This window comes from Amia ocellicauda, chromosome 2, assembly GCF_036373705.1.
Source record: "Amia ocellicauda isolate fAmiCal2 chromosome 2, fAmiCal2.hap1, whole genome shotgun sequence".
Taxonomy (NCBI): domain Eukaryota; kingdom Metazoa; phylum Chordata; class Actinopteri; order Amiiformes; family Amiidae; genus Amia; species Amia ocellicauda.
In genome coordinates this window covers 11,167,730-11,185,163 of record NC_089851.1, presented here as the reverse complement: position 1 = coordinate 11,185,163, position 17,434 = coordinate 11,167,730, and the positions used below count along the sequence as shown (strand labels likewise).

At 36.8% G+C, this 17,434-nt stretch overlaps 1 protein-coding gene across 14 annotated transcripts in view; it reads left to right on the top strand.

Annotated features, from left to right (window-relative positions):
• kiaa1217 (KIAA1217 ortholog) overlaps positions 1-17,434 on the top strand; it is a 222,712-nt gene that overhangs the window by 171,868 nt on the left and 33,410 nt on the right. For 13 of the 14 annotated variants that reach the window (XM_066718324.1, XM_066718300.1, XM_066718333.1 and 10 more), the window contains 3 exons: positions 3,416-3,611; positions 9,587-9,785; positions 12,252-12,345. In XM_066718324.1, the coding sequence (XP_066574421.1) occupies positions 3,416-3,611; positions 9,587-9,785; positions 12,252-12,345 (489 nt within the window). Of the gene's footprint in view, positions 1-3,415; positions 3,612-9,586; positions 9,786-11,157; positions 11,472-12,251; positions 12,346-17,434 lie in introns of those variants that run through there. The other variant, XM_066718369.1, reaches the window with a different exon arrangement.

The window sequence follows — 17,434 nt, the reverse complement described above, 5'->3', positions numbered from 1 at the left end:
TTTAAATAATGTGGTACTAAGATTATAAGCTTAAGCATAGTCCATGCTTTAGTTGTTTCATCAATTTGAAAATAACTTATTTTCAAATGCATGAATATATGAATGCTGCTACTTAACAGATTTATTGTACCAATGTTTAAATTCAGTTTCCATTTGAATACTTCATATCTGAACTCAAAGTGAACTCTAAGTGAGACTGTAAACAAATAACAGTCCATGGGTTATTATTAATAATTAATTCTGGAGTAATAAGATGATCTCTTCAATCAGAAACATGTATGCAGTGTTGTGCAGTTTATTTTTGAGTTACAAATAATACTTTAATGTTTGGTGAACAAACACAAACATACCCTCCATCCATATAAAATAGTATTAGGCTAATCTAAAAAACTAAAATTAATTGATTGACACTCTGTATATCTTTCAGGAATTGTACATTATACCAAAGTTTTTGTTTGGGGGGGATTGGAACAAAATAAGGTATGTTATCAGGAAATGAGAGAAGCTTGTGGGGTGGTATACATTATACATCAAGCAAACAGTTTTTGGTTACGAAACATTATCACACATTTCCAAACAGCGGTTCTTGACTTTTGTGTCATGATGACATCCCAGCAGCATGTTTCTGAAGTCCACTCTGTAATGACCTTCACTCCCTTCCCTAAATAGTTGATGCACTGGAGGAATGTAGAGCTATGTTATCAACCCCAGGGTAATGAACCTAAAAGGGGTCAAGGATGAGAGCAGTAATTAATTCATGCAGAAGAGGTTTGACAGACTCCAATTCTAACAATTCCCCACAGAAGGGATAAATAAATGTTTGCGTTTCTAAGTTGGTTTTTGAGACAATTATAAAGTAAAAACAGAGAGACTAATTAATTTGCCCAGATAAATGTTAAAGACTGTATGTGTATATAAATAATGGTTTTGTTTACAGAAAATCCACATGCTTTGTTCGTGTTTTGTTGTGGAGCGCTGATGAGTGTCTGCCTACAAAGCAAAACTAACTGGAGAATAAGTGCTTACTGTGGATATCTATTCAGTTTGCATTCAGTTTGAAGCTAAATAATCTGTCACTAGGGAAATCAATATTTTGCATTACCTGTCAGACTGACAGTCTGAAAACAGGTGTGCAGAAATTTATCACTTTTCAATAACTTGGAGCACACTTAGTTTCTCAGCAGTAAACTTTAAATACTGCTGTGGTAACTGGCTTGCCCCAAAGTTATGCTTGATTTGAAATGTACTTCTTTGACTGTCAATGTTTACTTGGGGCTAGTTCTACAATTTTGCTGGTCTTAAACAGAGGAATGTTTAAAGACACCTGTAAACCCGGCATAACAGGTTTTTGAGCACTTGAGTTGTGCAACTCTGTTATAAAGGCATGATTGTGTCACGCACACACAAACTGAAAGCTTTGTGTACTGTTTGCTTTGGTATTAGAAGGCCCAGTGTCTCTAAAGCCATCACAATTACCTAAACACCTCCTGTAGGTTTCCCAGACTGGCATAAGTAAGGGATAAGGCAGATAGCAGTGTCTCATATGTCGATATTATTCTCTAGATAGGCCATGCTGTTTTGACTGGAAATTCCCATGGTGAGGTCAGAAAGAAAGATTAGCTTCAACCAACGAAAATAAACTACACACATGATACATATTCGGGGAGCTTGAGCTTTTGTATTAAGTCACAAATTTAGCCTTTAGTAAATCATCAACGTGGCACTCTTGAATATCAAACTGTTTTTAGATGCCTTCTTCATTTATCTGTTGAACCTATCTTACTTGATCTTTCTTTTTTCCCCCCTGTTGCTTCTCTTCACTATGCATTAGGCCATACAGTTCATGTTGGCCTCCCTTCGCTCTGAACTTGACATTCAAAGGTACTTGATGAAAATTGAATCATCTCGGACAGTTAGTGTACCATTTATCTTATCTGCATCCTTTCTGAGTCAAGTGTGCTCTTTATTCTGTGATCTGCATATCAACTAACCTGTTTGCTTACCCACTGCCCTTTACAACATCACAGCCTGCCGGTCTCTGAGGCCGAATGGCAGAGGAGTTGTAACAAGCTGACACAGCCATCAACGAGCTTGTGAAGTCATTTGTTTCATCAGACAGTAAGCTTTTTAGCTGAAGCGCTTCCGAAGTTAGTGTCTCATAAAAGACTTTCTGTTTAGTGACCTTTTGGCCGCAATTTAAACAGTCAGTGCTGCATGGATCGTATTACGGCATTTAATGGTCACTTGCTCTGTGTGTTTTTCGAGAGGCCGCAGATGAAGGAAAAACACCCCAAGGAAAGGCATGTAGTTCAGACATTAGTAAAATGAGCATGACTGCTGATGAATCCATACATCTGTTTCTAAACTAAATCACAAGAACTTTTCATAGTACGTAGTACGAATAGTCAGCATGCTCTTTACAACAAAATAGTAAGAAACTATTCTATGGTGACACAACATTGGGCATTATTTGTATTTGTTTAATTAGTGGATGCAGTGTGCAGTAGTAACATGAAATGTAACATTTAAGTAAGCACTCCTCTGGTATAAATCTAAGCCTTTATTAACATGGAATGTTTTACCCCTGAATGGTAGAATGAACAACCTTTGAATATTTATTTTTTATTTTTTGCAGTGACTGTGGTCAGGAACTGTTGTGTGTGTTTTTAAACCGATGCATGACATTGATTTTAGACATCTGCATGAGTGCAGTGATTAGTGTTGGTTCAAAGTCTTTCTTTGCATCATTGCTGTTTCACCCAGATGTGTGTGCTGAACTGTAATGAGAATGTTGCAATGCAAGTAACGTCATAGGCTTCAAGACTAATTTTAACACTCAATTTAAATTAATTCAGTTTAATATGATCCTATGGCTTGCAGCCTGGGAAATGCTTGGAGTGCATATCAAATCACTTTTAACCTGGATTGTGTTCATTTAGAATTTGAAGAGTGTAATTTTTCTTTACAGGTGAAAGCACATGTATGGAGGATTATTCAACTAAAGTAGTGTAAATTTAGCAATTTGTAATAGGACAGCAATGGGACAAAGACTAAAAAAGCTACTGCATGCAATTCCTCATTCAAGTCTCTCAGCTGGCTTATTCATTTAAGTCTCACAGCTAAATTTAAGTATGAGCTATAGCAGCCAAAAAGCTGATATTTAACCTTTCAAGGACTATATTTTGTTGAGAGTGTCAGGAATGCAAAAAGCCAACAACATAGCTTTAAATGAGAGAATCCATAAATATATATTCTTTCAGAGTCTAGAAGCATAATGTTTCTATTCACAAAGATCAATTAGGATGTAGCACTTAAATAAAAGCCAATCAAAGGTTTTATAGAACATTTCAAAAGCCAGTCATTTACTTAAACTTCAATTCATGCCATGTCTCTTTTTTGCTTTCTCGTTTTCCAGAGCAGAAGCCCAAAGCACTCCCAGAGCCCCCAGCCTGGAGCTGGAGAGCAGGCAGAGCATCTCTTGGTTGCCTTGACGGAGTCTGTAGAAGCCATGTCCGAGGGGGAGGCCCCAGCTGCTTTCGCCAGGGGCAGCCGCACAAGGGCGAGCCTCCCGGTGGTGAGGTCAACGAACCAGACAAAGGACAGGTCACTAGGTATGGCACGCTTTAGATTCCAACTGACTTTGTAGTTACCGTGGTTGGGGAATCAATCACGATGCAGGAGGAGATTGCTTTAATCCTAAAACTGGAGCACTGTGGAGATCGCCTCTAATGGGTTCATCCTTCTCCACTCAGTTCAAATGTGCCCCACAATTTCACACCTGTGAAAGGAAAATATGTTGTCGAAGTCTGGTGAGGGGGAAACAAACCATACGTTTTTTTTCCTTTTCATTTTTGTTGGTGAACGTTTTAAAAATATAAAAGATTTTGAATTATGTGTTGTGCAGCTCTGCTCAGACATCTTCTCTTCTGCCCATATACAGAAATGGGTGACGTCTGACACCAGTTATATCCCAGTCTATGATTGTATAGTACAAAGATTTAAAACATCCTGGCTCTTAATAGAGGTATCATTTTAAGCAGTGGCTTACATAATTATAGGTTTCTGTCTATTCTTCACACAAAATCTGTGCTCTGGCATATGTGAATTTTCTTCACTCTTTACATTGCATACTGTTTAATGACAGCTCTTAAATGTGGAATCTACTATGTGTAGCTCTACTATATCACTATGGGTCAGTTTTAAACCCATGTAATCTGTCTGCAAATGTTTTTCCCAGGACACCCGAGTGGCAAGACCCTTCTGTGTGGCGAGGAATTATACAGTGTCTTTCGACAAAACTACCTGGCAGTTAGACTTGACCACAATTTTGATCGAATAAGACGATGCGTGTGTATATATGTACAGAAAAGAAAATCCACGTATTGTCTTTCTTTACATTTTGTGAATAAATGCAATGCATACATTCAACTCCAACAGAGACCATCCCCTTTAATAAATAACAGTATTTATTTATTCTTTAGTGTTTAAGATAAATCGTTGTCTATTGTTGTCACTTCATCAGTGATCACTTATAGCCCCCTGTATTATATTACATTTATATGTAGCCTTTATTTGAACAAAAAAAATATATATATAAAATGAATGTAACCACTTGGATTTATTTTTCCAAAGATGTCCCTGCCAAGTATGTTTATGGCAGAAAATGGTAAACCAGTGAGCTTATTTATGAACATCTAAATATATGTTACACAAAACATTGGGTTTGCCTCTCCAGGCAAGAAATATATATGTACAGCTCCCTCTGACAGAAACCCAAGATTTAGACAGACTTGTAGAGGGAGGAACTGTGAGCCGGGAAGTGGATGTGATCACAAAGCTGGGGCACATTCACTCAGACCTCTTCCTTCAGCTTTCTGTTTGGGTTGCAGTCGGCATTCTTAAAACCTCAGGGACGGGGAGACACGATGAACACATTAATGAAACTTTGGAATTGCTCCGCAGTGATTTTGTAAGTCGTCTTATTTCTTTATTTAAAAGAAAACTCAGTTGTAAGCGTGCAGAGCCGTTCCTGAAGTCACCTCTATTAGACCACACACAGTGTTAGACAGAAGCCGAGGTGACGGTCATTACATTTCAAAGCCCAGCTGCGCTCTGCCAGCTGTTGGGTGGAGTATGGCTAAATTAATATTGAGTTGTTTCCTTAATATATTGTTCTGAGCCAAGTGAGATTCAGTTTCCGAGGATGCTGTATAGTTTGCCATTGTATAACAAAGTCTGATGTATTTTGAAGATTACTAGTAGAAAGCTGAAACTGATCAACTTTTGCTTTCAAGTGAGTTATATGTAGTATATTAGTAACAATGTCAGATGTTCTAAAGCATTAGCAAAACAGGACTTAAAACTAATTTATTGTGATTGCGTCCTAGGGAACAAATTACTTCTTCAGTTAATAAGATACTCCAGTGGTTAGTTAGACAGAAAGGCAAGGCAGTGTGGTCGACTCTTAGATCAATTTCTGTCACTCCGCGATCTAAAAAACACGGAGGAAAAAACATTTCTGAGAGCGAACACTGACAATAATTCACTAGGGGAATGGCAACAAAAACTTATGAGCTTACTTTTTAAATTATTACATGAAAACTAAATTGACTGCTGTGTGCCCGAAATTGGAGTAACTATATCTCAGAAAATATTTTCTTTCTAAAGTAGCCTTGAGTATCATGTATACGATTTCAGTAACATCTGGTAGCTTTTACTACCCCGCAGATTAGAAGGCCATGGAAAAAAAAAAAAAAAAATCTTCCCCAAATCTTTAGTGTGGACTGGCATGGGCTGCTTACATTGAATCCCACTGAGCTGCATTTTCTGGGCTGTCTGTTTTGAGCAATAATGATAGGTCAGGCAAGAGCTTCCTTTTATAGAAGATTGAAAGATTTTGAAAATAAATATAATGACTATACGTTCACAGTTACAGGGCAATGTGAATGTGTCTTCATTCAAAATCATGGAGCCACTTTTCTACTTCAGGACAGAACTTGGTAAATGTATTTTTTTCTATATACTGCTATTAAATGCTGTAACTGTGATGCAGATTTATTGAAATTGTGTCCTTATTTGTGCTTACAATGTGATTTAGACTATTCTAGCCCATTCGGAGTGGTTGTTAATGTTTAAAGTGCTGCAGCTTGTAAAGATACGTGAGGTCATGTATAGTTGATGTTATAGGTTAAAGCTGATGTTTATCCTACAATCTGTTTGTTTTGAGCAGCAGCACTTTTAGGAAGAACCACATGGACTATCATGATGAAAGAATCTGTTTAGATGTGAAGTTTGATGCATTGCTAAATGTGGGTTATAACTTTTTTTATGTTCTACAGAGTCCAATTACAAAGTTTGATTTTATTAATTTATTCATCTGTAGAAAGACATTTTGTATTTGTTTTCTCTGTTAGAACTTTAGTAGTAGTTGTAGTAGTGGTGTTAGTCGTAGTCACAGTGCTAGTATTATATTATTATTATTATTATCAACATTGAACAATATTTTCATCAAGTTTATAAGGAACTGTAAAAGGTTAGGCTATAGAGGACAAATATAATACAGAGTGTCAAAGTTGGCAAAATACTACCATGGTTTATTATAAAACAGAAAATGTGGAATAGTCTACCTTAGGTCTGACTAGAACCAGGAATAAAATATTGAGAAGCATAGATTAAAAGGAATAACATGCTACCCTTAAACCAGAATGATATGACTAAAATCACAATATTAACTGTGGGTCTTGCAATGGACTTTGCCGGGTAGTATCATACAAGCATTGTCATGATGACACTTTAATGTTCCAAAAACTTAACTGTACAGTATATGTATTAGCATGGATTTTATTGTATAGTGCATGACCTTTAAATGTGAGTACTGCATTTAACTTTTTTACTTTTTTAAAATACTTTAAATGAGAGAGCCTTAAATCATACAGTAAATGCAAACACTAGGGATCTGGGGAGGGGTGATGTAGTATATAAATAGTTAACCTTTCAACAAAAATTAATTCTTGACAATCTACAATATGTATTATCAGAGTTATAGCTGAAATGAAAGGAGAACAAATAAGAGCAAGAATTATTCTTGAATGGAATCATACTTCTCTTTGAAGGACAATACAAAGGCTTATGATGAAAGGCAGATTTAGTATGGATCTACAGTCACTGACCAAAAACTTTATAGCGTTTCACCAAAATCGAATTAGGCCAATGAGTACCCAAGTCATGTAGGGCTGCTGGTAGTAAGCTGCACTTTACACTTTAAACTTTACAGTAAGTCCCAGTGCAACCAAAATATGATTGATGACATTGAGATCTGGAAGTAGTGAAGCACTTTCTGATGCAGTTGGCCTGATACAAGACTAAGGTGTTCTTGGCTTGTTACCATACTCTCTAATGATATCTGAGAGCCAAATCTATCCAGCTGAATGTCTCCACACAAATTGCCCACCACCGACGGACACAACGGAGGAAGTGACACACCAAAATGTCACCCTGCTCTCTGTCCTAAAGTGCTTAAACCAGGATTCAACGGATTACACGCTGTGAGCTTTTCCCATTGGTGTACTCTCCCTGAATTATGCAAAGCGGGTCTTTCTTTTTGGAGATAAAAGAAGTTTCCAGACAGGGACTTTGCTAGGCAGTGGCAATCCCTTTTTGTATGGAAATGATCGCCTGCCACACTTCATCTTCCCATGGTTTCCCTTCCAACCAGCCATGTTGTGTATGTCAGTGATCATCAAAGTCCTGTAATGGTCGTCTTTGAAACCTGTGTGGACCTTCTGAAAGTCAGAGGGATCTGTTGCTTTCTCCATCCTACACTGTAGTGATTCCTGCATTGTACGACAGCTTAACACTTTCAGAGGAATGCTTGATACAACCTGTTATATATACACAGAGCAGACAACAAGTTTACAAATGCATAGGCCTGTGTTTGTTAAAATCCACTGATGTTTCTCCTGCTTTATTGTCTTGTTATCGTAAGCCTTGCTGCTACTGTACCTTACAACTGTTCAAGCCTCTCCTTTTTGCCATAATACTTTAATTAGTATACACATTTGTCCTCACTGTTCTGTGGGGAAAACATTGATTTTTCAAATGTGTGCTGACAAGCCAACTCCACCCTCTGCAGCATTGCTACGTCGTCCTCTTCGTTACCCAAACCCAGCAGCCACGTTGCATAGCAGAGAAAGGAACAGCTCAATTGGCTAAATATATTTCTACTTAATATTTCAAAATCAAATTAAATATTATTATTATTATCATTCTGTAGTGATGGCCAAAACACATTTATTTACAGTTCTGCACACTACAATGTAGTGTATTGTTTGGCCTAGTACTGTTTGCAGTCACTTTGTATTTTTTGATATGTGCAGAAGTGTGCAGAATGATTAGAAAAGATTATAAGATGTACATGTATCATAGCTGTATATTCCTGCTTTTTGTAATACTAAATATGGTGGTGTTTAGTCTGCATAACACTTCCTAGAATATATAGATTCTTTCAGCTCCCCTGCCTGCCGTATTTCCCCTCAGTAGAACATTTACAAAATAGAAAAGAGACATTTAGTGCTTCAAGCAGTAAAGTGGTTTGTGGTATTTGCCACTGGAATGTAATGGCTTGAATATTTTGCATTGATTTCCCCCCACATGTTGATGAATGCAGATTTTTCCTACCAATGTGAAATCACTTATGTTTATCTGAAATATTGACAGTCCCGGAGACTTTCAATTTGCAAGAATGAGCTGGGCATTTATCGAAACTGTTGTAGTGCCGTCAACAATTAAATTATACACTACACATACCAATGTGCTTTCATGCATCAGCTTATAATTCTAGTAGTTCGATTAGTGCCGTTTCATATTAAAAATCCAGTGATAGCTCAGACTTCAGTTTAATTTGCATTGGTTTGTGTATGCAGTCGCAGATCAAAGCATTGACACCCTTTTCCGTGAACCGATCTTATTTACTGATTGTTGAATAAAAATATATTTTTAACTGTACATATTTATCAGTAAAGTATTTTTGAAGTTTATTGTACTCTGATGGGTGTATTTATAAACCAAATATATAACTATTTATATACTGATAGACATTCATCTTTATGTTTTAATTTATGTTGATGAACTTTGCAGGTATTTTACTTTATTTTTTTACAAAGAAAAACCTAAAAAGATATCCAGCTTCAGGAAAATTTTGGAGCCGTTTCCATTCAGTGACAAGTAATATGAGGACACTGGAGCAACTTATGTGAACAGTATTCACATATTTAAATGCAATCATGACCAGTTTTTTTTAGTTTTTTATGTACATCCATACATTTTTCCCTGAGAAGGCATATTTTAAATCAAAATTGGTTTTCCATGCAGTCTTCATTTCAAGGAAACCCTAAAAGTTACAAGTCCATTTCCCCTAATTAGACGTGTGTGAAGTTATAATGCACAAACCTTATTGGGCAACATTGGCCTTTTTGTGGTTTAGGTTTCCATGTGGTTTTCCATCCTGTAAGTTATAACCGGGTGTAATGTTAATCCCAGGTTTGATCTATGGCTCTGACCTTCTGATCTCCTCACTTATGTCTTGCAGGTGTGCTGTATCTGCAGTATGGAGACGAAACAAAACAGATAAGAATGCCAAATGAAATAACAACTACGGACACCATTCGTGCCCTGTTTGTAAGTGCCTTCCCACAACAACTTACTATGAAGATGCTGGACTCTCCAAATGTAGCTGTGTACATTAAGGATGACGTGCGAAACATGTACTATGAACTAACTGATATGAGGTAGGTCAAACTAATGAGTTGTTACTTATCACAGTTCATTGACTGAAATCATTTTGTTGCAATTGATGGGTATTCAGAGGTACAGCCATGATTAGGCACAGAAATGTGTACACAAGCACACCTCTTGTGAGTCTTTTCCATGTGTCCCCAGTAGATAATGCATTTCCTTCTCAGTTGTATGCCTAAACAACTATCATTAAAAATTATAACAACTAGATGAGTTAAATCTTTAGCTTCACAGGCACTTCTCATGACTTGAGTTTATACTGCAGTTTTAAATAGTTTTTGTTGTGTGTAAATTATTAATCGGAGCTTTGTTTTTAGGACGGTAATCAAACAAGTCGAGAGTACATGTATGTTCACAGTACATGCAAAATAAATACAATATAGTACAAACAAATCTGCTGATTTTACTTCTGAATGTTTCTCTGCTAAATGTGAGCTGATTCTGTTCTACTTGTAAAGTGGTAATTGGTTTTCCAGGGTGGACTGGTGAGGACTGGCCTTTGCTATTGCATAGCACTAGTTAAAATCAAGATCAGGGCTACCTCCATTAAAGGTGTAGCTAGCATGGGTCTTTTTAATGTTTTGCTTTGGGAAAATAGAAGAACTGTGCAATTAATAAAGTTTTAAAAGGCTTCCCCTGGTTGCTGCAAGGGCACTCTGTGATGTCTTTGCATTGCAAATGACTTTGGCTCAGTCATCTGAAGGCCCCTGGTGTTGCATTGTGCACACTGTAGGTTGTGCTATACGGAAGTACCCTCCTACCTCATTGCCTCCCATTCAACTTTAGATTACCTTTGCAGAAGACGTTTTGTCTTGAATAGTTTCAGAAAGGAGTCTATCCAGAAACTCGATTACCATACAGCTCACAACAGGACTTGGAACAATTAAGTAATGCAATTACAAGGAAAAGCAGAAGACATCAATTAGCCCTTTTATGCTTTTGCAAAGCTAGCTCTGAAAACATTCCAGCACAACACGCGGCACCATGCATTCTTATTGCTTTTCTAAACACATTCACCCAGACCAGCAATGTTTAGTGTCTATTAAATCTAATTTTAACCCCATTCATGGCTGTACCTTCACTGCATTTTTCAAAAGTTATAGAGCTACCAGAAAGTTTTGTTGGTGTGTGTGTGTTTTTTTTTTTCTTTTCTTTTTATACACAGACCATTTTCAATGTCTTTGTAGCGTATCCTCCCCCAGCTTCCACCCTTTTCAGTATCTCCAGACGGGTGTAATTTCCCCGCTGTTGTCTGTAACTGAAAGGGGGAGCTGCCTCTGTTTGATGTTTTGCTGAGGGTTGGGTTTCCAGTTTTCATGCACTGCTGCATGTTCTGACTGGTCGGATATTCCATCCCATTGGTTAAAATGCAGAAAAGGGTTTAACAGGAGGGAATGAGGCCAAGCCAGTAATCCTTCATTATACATTACTTTTAACAATCATCACTGCTGGGATTGGCCTACTGAGGAAAAAAAATAAACTGCACCTGGAATGAAGGAATTCTTAAGCAAGGGGAAAAATCACTTGGGTCAGTTAGTTTCAGCATTTCTAAGCATTGCTGGGCTCTCAAGAGTCTCTTTCACTATACCTTGTGATTTACCTGCTGCTGCTACTTTTGTGACTAAATTTTACCCAAGATACGCAAGGCAAAAGATTTCTCGTGTGATAGTCCTTGAAAGGTAAGCCTTCCCGCGCAAGCATGTCTTAACAGCCAGGCTGAGCAGAGCTGTGGATGACATCATAAATTATTAATCACAACACTGAGTATTTAAGAATAGTGGGTTTCTTAAAATCACTGCTTGAGGTGCCAAAATGAAAGGATTCCCCGAGTCTCAATACAGTTTCATCATACATGGATTTGAAGAGAAAGCCGGGGGTCAAAAGAAAACCCTTTAGATTAACATGTATTTAAAAAAAAAAAAAAAAAAAAAAAAAACACCTCTGTCTTTAAATTTATACTAGTGTAGGTTCTTTATATATATTTGTTTGATCTTTTAATGCTAAATAGGACACCAAAGACGCCAATTATACAAAGCGCTGTTTGAAGCAGGTCCTGTCTGCTTTGCTAGGGTAAACAAGCACTGTTGATAAAGTACGAACCATTTTTCACAGAGCGTGGACACCGGAAGTTTTGTGCTGTGCAGTGTACTTTGTACCTGCTGCTTCAATCCTGTTTCAACAGGGTAAAAGGAAGATATGCTACTACATTACCTCATGGGTGTGGAAAGCATTAGAAAAGCTCAGTTATATACCTATAGGACACAGATGGAAATCTTGATCAGTTTTGAATGTTTGTCTTCTTCCGCTGTGGAGATGAATATTCCCTCAAACTAGGCATGCAGTGACAGTGAACTTTCCTGTTTTAAGGTATACAGAAGCTATAACTAGTGGCCAAGCAAAATGGCTCACCCTCATATGTTTTTTCCTTCCTACATGGTTTTTGATCCCCTTGATTCCAGGAGTATTACAGATCATTCCTGCCTGAAGGTTTACCACAAGGACCCTGCCCATGCCTTCAGTCACAACTCCAGGCCTGCGAATGGAGACGTGAGGGTGAGTACACAGCATTTCTGACCAAAAAAATAAGTAAAACACCTGTTACACTCCTTTTTTTTTTTTTCCTCTGTCGCATGCTCTGAATGCACCGTCATAGAAGTGCTCAGCCCATGTTAATCTGTTTATTGTAGGCATTGTTTGCTATGTTTTAACTACCCAGTCAATTGCCTTTCTATGTTCATTACACTGATTCCAGCCATCAATCAAAAAGTGCCGTTTTCTTGTCAGTATCCTGCTAAATCTCCCTAAGCTGCCAGAGTGCCTGTAATGCTACATTTCCTGCTGATGTTGCAGAACTGCACCAGAGGAACTGTTGTTCTCTCATGCGCTCCACAAATCCCTTTGGTCAACAATAGCATGCCCAGTTTAACCCTTTGAGGTGCAGCATGTTAGTGTAGTTGGCTTCCTGTAGATCTCTCCACAGTGACAGCGATGGACTTATAAACAGATAGGAGTCCTTCACTGCTACTTCATCGGCATAATTATGTATTCTGCTTTCTTAAACTGGTAAAGGAAGTCGGTCAAGTGAGTTTTGTGCATTTTTGTCAACTTTTGGCCTGGAAAGGGAAACAGACTTTTATAATAATAAAATTATTATTATTATTATTATTATTATTATTATTATTATTATTAATATTGTGTTTAGCAACATGTGAAGAGATTTAATTTAATTGAAAAAAGATTTATATTAATCTCTGAAATTTTATTAGTGTATTTCCTGTTGTATATAAATGTGAACTTCAGCTTAAATGATAACCCATTCTCTTTATTTACAATTCTAATTATTTTTATTTTCAGTTTGTGATGAATACATAATTTTTTTAATGTCTTATAGTTAATGGGATAACAATACTTCCTACTGTTCCTACTGATGAACACCAAAGTTCTGGGAAAACCCAATATACCACAAGACAAACCTGCTTCTGTTCAACTTGTCAGTAACGCAAGCTTTTTTAATTATTGATATTATTTAAAAGACCACCCTTTGGCAAGACACAAGTAAAGCAGACTCTGCCAACTATATTCTGGCTGCTTCATCAAGTGCCAGTGTTGTAGTGTTCAACTGGAAATATTGCCTGAAAATAGCACACTTATTTCCTCTTCTGCAGTGAGATACAGAGCACAGTGGTACGTCTAGTTCAGTTGAAATGTAATTAATAAAATGGATGTTGTATAATAACCAATTATTTTAATGATGTTAATATAAACCCAGTGACCTTATAAGTCTGTATATTTCCCTTTTCCATGTTAAGTATTGCTTTTTAGCCTGCATAAATATCAGGTGTTATTCTAACAGAAACATGCAACCTTTTCTTGTTTTTATGTTTTCAACGTCTTCAATGTTCTTTATGAATTTGGTAATTAATGAAAACTGGAATTGAAGCTAGAATTAAAATAAATTAAATAACCTTTGTCAGTATTTAAAAAACTAGTTGTACAAGCAACTGTATTCATTTTTAAGTTAATTCTGTGAGACTGTTGCTCTTGTAGACATTGTACCTTTAACTGTCAGTTATCTTGAGGTGGTATTTGTCACCATTTAGTCAAATGAACATGAGCAAAAATCATGTGTTATATGATTGCAATTAATTTAAACTATGCAAAGTTTCTAGTTTTAATTTAATTATGTTAACACATAGTGTGAAGGGGTCCCTTAATTTCATGCAGTTTAATGACATCTCTACTATATATTATGTTATTCAACAACTCTCATTATTGTAGAAGACCTGAGTGGGAGTAGTAAAAGAATTAGGGATTTATTTATAGATTAAAAAGCATGTTTTAGTCCTGGGTCCATTTTGATCACTTGGTAGTAGTGCTTGATAGGGCTGTCTCTCAGATTTCCACCCAGCTAGTGAGGGGACCACTAATGACTGCATTAAATTACTTTCTAATGTAGTCATTAGCTAGTTGGTGTATAAAAAGATAACATTCCTAAAAAGCGGTATATTGAGAATCTTTCTGATCAGTATTTTATACTTTGACCTTATACAAAAAGTGCTTATTTTCTTGTTTTAGAATTTTTCACACCACAAAATGCAGTTCTGGAATCTCAACAGTCTATCGATTGGAATATCGCACACAAGTCTGGATTCCCCCCCTCTTTCTGTTTTGCACATTAATGATAAATATGTTAACATGGTTTGTCTTGCTGCAGCATAGTATATCATCTGCGACAGCTGCATCTTGGCAATACTGCAGGCTAACGGAGGTCTTTCCAGCCAACTGACCTGGCTGAGTGTCTTGGACAGGGTCAGAAATTGGAAAAACATAGAAAAATAGCTTTTGGGCTTGTAATGTATTGTAAGACTTTCTTGTCCATTAATTTATAGACATATGAGAAACTTGTATAATTTGTTATAAGGTCAGCCACAAGCATTACATTTATTTATTTATTTTGCAGCCAAATAAGTTATTACATTTTTTATATCCTTCACTACATTGCTGCTGATGCTCAATTCCCCAAACAAAGAAAGTATTCTGTTGTGTTCTGGATAAAGTGACACACACTTGTCCTTTACAAGGTTTGAAACAGAAATACAGCAGACACTATTTATTTCACAGAGAATGATTGGAAGTATATAACACCATCATCACCACACAAGAAAGCTTGTCTCAAGTGGCTCACAGGGACGATCACAACTCCAGTGTCATCTCTTGACATTAGTGAGCTGTTTGCAGTGTTCTGAGGAGGTGTTTGTGGAGGCTACCACAGACACAGTACCTATACCGAAAGTCATTACAGAGGAGGATTACCATAGGGAATTTTAGAACCGTCTAGTCCTGCGGCAAAACTGAAATTCCTTTTGTGGGTGTTGCCCTAAGCACACGCCTAGACTGCACAACTCAGAACAAACAAAATAGATCAATGAACTCAAATAATAGTCAAGTGTGTCTAAACCTTTGGACTTAAACAATGAATATTATCGAATCTATTGGGGATGAATGAATTATGGTTCTAAAAAAAGAAAACCTGGCCAGACTGCTACTGAATGTTTCTCTTACATATATCAAACTAAGGAGTGAGGGTTGAAGAGGATAAAAAGAGATAAGCTCTTTATTTTGACTGTGGTAAGTAAAGAAGAGGCACTTTATTGTCATATGCTGGTATTGTAATTCATGCAAATTAAAGTAATATATGCAATATCTCATAAGCTATATCTGCTGGCAACTTATGGAAATTGCATTTTGTGTAACCAGAAAAATGAATAAAAACTTAATGTATGCAAGTTCAGACAAGGTTATTCCTGTGAGTTCAAAGACTCTTAGCACTGATGTTATTAATCAGGGTAATCTGTCCCTAATGTATTGCTTGCTGCCCTAAGACAGCAGGGAAATGCACCAGTCTCAGATAGGGAGATTGAGTTTCCAGGCAAATAGTAAGATGTCTGTTATTGCCAGGGGCTTCATTATTATGGCTTCCCCAGCGTCCCGTATTCTTGGCCTGCTGCAGATCAGAATTCAAATGAATCTTGCTTAGTTTTATTTAAAGAACATTTAAAAGTAAAATTGGAAATTGAAATATAGTTAACAAAAATGAGATGTCTTCTGTATAGTTGTGGTGGTTGGTGAAGTTTGGTGATTGGCAAAGTCTTAAAAAGACTCTTAAAAAGTGCTACCACCACTGCCAGAAAAAGATAGCTGAAACTTTAAATGAAAATGTGAGCTTACCATGTGATAAAATATCCCAAAGATTTGCTGAAAATACCATGCGATTTCAAATACCGTGCTATTTGTGATGTTGCTGAGGTATTCAGCGTGAGAAATTATGCAACGGTACTGTGTAAGAATAGATATTAAAGTAATACCCTGAGTAGAAGCCAATAGGGGGAAATGATACATTTGACTATTTTTTGTTTTTCTTAGGCAGTATGTGTAATATATTGTTTTATTTAATGGTTTTTTTTTGTTAGGGTATGTGTTAACAACACTGTCTGGAAAGAAAGTGAAAGCAACCTGGAGGCAACCAATGCCCTTAATGAAAATAACATTGTACATCTGTCTTTAGAACAGGATTCTTAGTTAAGTCTTTTATCTGGTCCTGATTGAAGTAATGGTATACAACTTTTTATCATTGTCAATTCACCAAACATATGCCCCCCTGTAGTGACTTGGAACTACACAGTATTATTTATACTGATGCTGTAGAAGTGGTCTACAGTTAATGGGATGATGGCAGTTGGTGTACTCCTTAAATTGCAGCGTTGCTAAGGTGAAAGGAGGTTAATGTGTGTATACTTTGCTAGGCTGTTCCTTTTAGAAAGAATGTAATCAACCATAATCTCAAGTTCAAACACAGGGATTCAGTCACTAAGGGCTTTTCAGATGCCATTTGTGTCTCACCGTTTCAGTTATACTTTGGAAAATGAAAAATGCTGTGACGAAGAAAAAAATCCTTAACTGAGCCGAGAGCCAGGGCGTAGGTGTGTAGGAACAGGTTGTGTTGTTTTGGAAGCACCAGTTGCTGTCGATACAACATAAATGTGGTTTGAATTTATTTGTATTGGTCAGACCAAAGGGATCTTGCAATATTATGCCCCTTTCTATTCTAACTCATAGCAGATGACTGTAATGCCACAGTACTTTTATCTCATAAGCCTCTCATGGTGCAGAAAATGTGTGCAAGGTGTTTAAAGTAAACCCTGAGGTCATTTGCTACACATTCCTTTACTTTTCAGTCATAAGGAGATGGGAATTTAAAACTTACCACATATAGCCTGACCAACTTGGCAGTGAAAGTGGGGAAATTGCACAGTTTCATTAAAAAGTACATTAGTAACAGCCTTTTGCGATAATTATCTGTTTATCTATCACATACAAACTTTGAGGAGTTGAGGAGTTTGTTGTGCAGCTTACATCTGATTGCACAGTGAAATACAACATTAGTCACAAGTTTAGACCAAGTGAATATATAAATTCAATTATTTGTATTTTCTTTTTTAATCCCAGTTTAGAACATTTTGGTGTCTGCAAAACAGTTGGTGTTTTGTTCTTTGTTTAGTTTATATTTTTTTCCAATTTTCCAATCAATTGAAACACAAGGAGTTCTCTAATCATTACCTTCTATAATGCTGAAACTGAGACA